Here is a 4,020-nt window from a genome sequence, read left to right on the forward strand (position 1 = left end):
TAACGACGGAATTAATTAGTTCTGTCACTATATATAGCGGCGAAATATATAAGTCATCACTAATTAGCACGACGGATTTAAATATTCTATTGTAAAAAATGACAATGACAAAAATCTAGACGATAGAATATGATCTGTCACTAATTGTAATTAGTGATGGAATAAGTCAATTAGCGACGAAATAAGTCTGTTACTAAATGCTGGATTAGCTCGGCTTAGTTCATTTTCCTCTAAATTTAAGTTTGATTCAAGTTTTAATTCTTAAGCTTCAACTTGATTTATAAAAAAATTAAATAATTTATAAATGGCTCGAGGTCAGTTCAAAATAAATCGTTTAAAAGTTAAATGAACTTAATTTTTAGTTATAATAACTCGAAACCGAGATTCAAATAGCTCGGGAGCTACTTTTCGCTGGGGCACAAAACCCACTGAGCATTCTTTCACCATCGCTCAACCAGCAACTTCGCTTTCCGCTGCTCTCCCTCTCTCTCTTTCAGGGCCAGGAGCTGGCCACGCTTGAAGACGCTGGCCACTCTTCCTTCTTTACCTTGCGAGGAGAATATCAAATTTGCTAACGAAGACACCTTCATCACTACCTTCAAGAAAAATCATTCTTCTCTGTCGTTGCATATTTGGGAAGATAGACAAACGATAATGGGCAGTGGGACCGTCAAACAATCATCAGAATCTACCATCGCCATTATCTCCCAAGTGTCGATCATGGTATTAGTGATCTTAATTAAAACCTAGCTAATTACCTAGCCTAATTTTACGTTTAGGTTTAACCTTGCTCAACCTATCCAAAACGAATGCTACACACTGGGACTGCGATCGATGGTGATGCCGTGGACAGCACAAAAAGTATTGGCGACAAGTGAGTCGATTGAAAGCTCTCCTTCAGATAGACAAAAGCGACCGAACAAAAAGCCAATTGGTTCACCCTCTGACTTCCACTGAGACATCAGAATAATAATTAACAGACTGAAAATCTCTTTTTATTTTTCTAAAATTAATAATGATAATAATAATAATAAATAAATAAATAAAAGTTGAGACATAACTCAGACCACACACTTGTTCTTATTGATCATTATTCCCTTTGACAATAGTATTTCTTTAGAAAAGAAAGAAAGAAGTGGTGCTAATTTCCTTCTCCACAGGTCACTATCCAACAGCAATCTGCCATATTCAATTCCCTTCAACCATGAATTATTCCTCCATTTCCATCCTCACATCATTAATTCTCATCAATATATATATATATATATATATATATATATCACCACCACTGCTGTTCTTTCCTTCCCGTGTACTAAAAGTATCAGAATGTAGAATGTAGTTATTGAGTCATTTTCTTACCTTCTCTATGGCAAAATATTCTTCCTGTAGAGGAGTTAATTCTCCTTCCTCTTATTACACAATCTAATTAATTACCTACCTAAAATTGCCTATAAATGTCGGGTTCCAGAAATCAGTAGGAATGTCATTGGCAACAGGAAAAGTGCTTGAGATTGGAACAAGGCACAGCCCTTGGCTTCTGAGATCTACATCATTTTGTGCTTCACAATCTTCTGTTGATTTCTGCAAGCTCTGCATATCAAAATTCAAATAGTTATTAAGCCTAATTAAAATCAATTAAACGATCAGAATGTAGATAGAGTTTAGTTACCTCAATTTGCTGGTTTTGATGGCTGTTCTTTAAGTAGGGAGCACTTAAAACCTAAAACACATTGCATATATATGTTCAGTAAAAGATGGAAAGATTTATATGCAATGATAATAACAACGTAACTTGCATAATTTGTTTGAGAGAGTCTTTGATTACCTGAACTTGGTCGTGAAGGAACTTGATGTATTCGATCGTTTCATGGAGTACTGATGCAGTATCGGTCTACAAAAGGAGGAAAGCCAGAAAAAAGAGGCAATTGAACAAGATATGTAAGTATGAAATTAAACTGTAGTTTAAAGTGTAAAGAATTGGATGGAGAAAGAAATTCATGTTCGAAAGCTCAAGGGAAAGCTTACTCACCTTTCCAAAAGGCGAAACCATTTGCTGGAGGGCAGTGATTCTGTCTCCCAACTTCTCTTTTCTCACCTGCATCTACACAAAGTTCTTGTTTTATACAAGTCATCGATCCTTAAGCAAACACATAGATGAGAGATTTACCTTGAAAGTTGGCAATGGCGATGGAGTCTCTAAATTTGGTTTCTTGAGTGCTGGTTCACTGCCACTTCTCTTCGCCATGGACGATGGCGCCCCAAGGCCTGGAACATTATTCTACATAAACAAAATATATACGTGTTTAAACATAATTAATTAAACAGTACATGCCAGTGATTAATCTCAAATCTAGTACTTTTCTTCAGATTAATTTCTGACCTTGAAATGATTATTACTGAAACTTGAGGTTTGATTTTGGAGGATCATTGAGTGTGCCTGGTTGGTTGCAGTACTAATACCACCACTAGCTGATGGATTCCAAAAGGGGGTCTCATTAGAGAACTGCAGTTGTTGCTTTGGAGGCGAAGGTGATGAAGCCTTCATGAACTGTGCTAATCTCACTTCAGAATTTTGCAGTATTGATTCATAGTCGATCGAAGGCAGCCCGCTGTTGATCAGGTTATTGGATGCAAAGCAGCCGATATTCTGGATTTGGTTGAGCTCTAGACTTGGCCTCGAGATCATGTCCTCCTGCAGCAAGGCCTGGAAGCTGTTTTGGTGTTCTTGAGCTCTTCCACTGCTGCCGCTGCTGCTACTGCAAAAGAACACTAATATATAATTACTTCTGATCATACGATCATTAATTAATTTGATTAGAATTATATTAATTAAGGAAAAATGATCGATATATGGTTGTTTACAAGAAAGGCTGGTTCCAGTCGGAAGAGAGGCCTAAATCCATGTCAAGTAACATGGGGGCTGAGACATGGGAGCTGCTTTGGATGTCCTGGAAGGTGATGGAGCTGCTGGAGATGGAGGCCGGCGACTCATCGGATCGGCAGGCGATGTCGAAGCCGGTGGTGGTGGGAGTTCTCCACCAGGTGGTGCTGGTGCTGGTGCTGGTGCAACTTGGTGCTGTTGCTTGGAACTGGTCTGCCATGGCGATGTGTTGATGTTTAGATCAACACCTAATCAATCATCTGAAATTGCTTGTGGATGATCATCAGGTGAAGAGTTGGTGCTGTTTGTGGAGTAGGTTTGGTTGGATGAGCACAGCTGAAGATATATACATACATTATATATATATATATAAAAGAGTGGGACGAAATTTCTGTGGAATTATTTGCGGAGAAATCACCATGAGGGCTGCTATTGCAGCAAAAAGTGAAGTCGTCGCGTCTTATTCAAGACGGGCTCATACACTCTGGAAGACATAAATTACGATGGACATTGTGTCCTAATGCAGTGAATTTTTTCATGGGAGGTTAGGCATCCAACTATCAAGATATTTTCACACCGGTTGAGAATTGATCCTAAATTTTATTATAGCAAATACTTATACAAGTACCAACTACACTAATCCGTAGGGGCTCCCTACTATTTGGTTGGAGGATAAGTCTTGAAATTGTCACACATTCAGGAGTTGACCTTCAAAATTAGTCTTTGTTAGAAGTGGAATGCTAACCCTTACATATAAAATATCTAGGTGAGAAATATGGATATATAATTCACTAAATTATGCAAAATGTGTAAATATTTAAGAAATAGTTATACAACGAGAAGATGATATATAATATTACATAGATCTTCATGAAGTCAATGTGAAATTGATTAGTCTAAATAGATCATAAAGATCCCACAAAAGTTGTGGTTATAGATGTGGCAAAAAGAATTAATCACAATTTAGGGGTATATGTTTAGTTAACTATAATATGTTTGTTTAAGATTCGCCTAAATAATTCTAAGATTTAATTGTGGGTGAATGATGTAGACACCCTTCACGAGATCATGTGTGTCTTGGTATAATTAAGTTTTATCAATACCTAAAGAGGTCTTTAGATCAGTCGTTCCTATTCTTC

At 37.3% G+C, this 4,020-nt stretch overlaps 1 protein-coding gene across 2 annotated transcripts; it reads right to left on the reverse strand.

Annotated features, from left to right (window-relative positions):
* Positions 1–1,048: 1,048 nt before the first annotated feature.
* LOC122017184 (transcription factor bHLH112-like) lies at positions 1,049–3,238 on the reverse strand. 2 transcript variants are annotated; one of them, XM_042574726.1, is made up of 7 exons: positions 2,863–3,238; positions 2,381–2,756; positions 2,168–2,278; positions 2,030–2,095; positions 1,826–1,891; positions 1,670–1,720; positions 1,049–1,590 (listed from the first exon to the last, which is right to left on the reverse strand). In XM_042574726.1, exons 1-7 carry the CDS (start codon positions 3,099–3,101, stop codon positions 1,435–1,437), a joined length of 1,065 nt encoding a protein of 354 aa, XP_042430660.1. In that variant the 5' UTR covers positions 3,102–3,238; the 3' UTR covers positions 1,049–1,434. The 2 variants fall into 2 exon arrangements, with proteins under 2 accessions (XP_042430660.1, XP_042430659.1); XM_042574725.1 differs by having other exon boundaries at positions 2,030–2,101; positions 2,863–3,237.
* Positions 3,239–4,020: the final 782 nt, after the last annotated feature.

This window comes from Zingiber officinale, chromosome 8B, assembly GCF_018446385.1.
Source record: "Zingiber officinale cultivar Zhangliang chromosome 8B, Zo_v1.1, whole genome shotgun sequence".
Classification (NCBI taxonomy): domain Eukaryota; kingdom Viridiplantae; phylum Streptophyta; class Magnoliopsida; order Zingiberales; family Zingiberaceae; genus Zingiber; species Zingiber officinale.

Bases quoted from the DNA above. Each gene is read 5' to 3' on its own strand.
- LOC122017184 (XM_042574725.1), bottom strand. From the start codon at position 3,101: ATGGCAGACCAGTTCCAAGCAACAGCACCAAGTTGCACCAGCACCAGC. The intron at 2,102-2,167 runs GTAAATCTCTCA...AACTTTGTGTAG, and splicing joins CGCCATTGCCAACTTTCAAG to ATGCAGGTGAGAAAAGAGAA. The intron at 1,721-1,825 runs GTAATCAAAGAC...AATGTGTTTTAG, and splicing joins TCCTTCACGACCAAGTTCAG to GTTTTAAGTGCTCCCTACTT.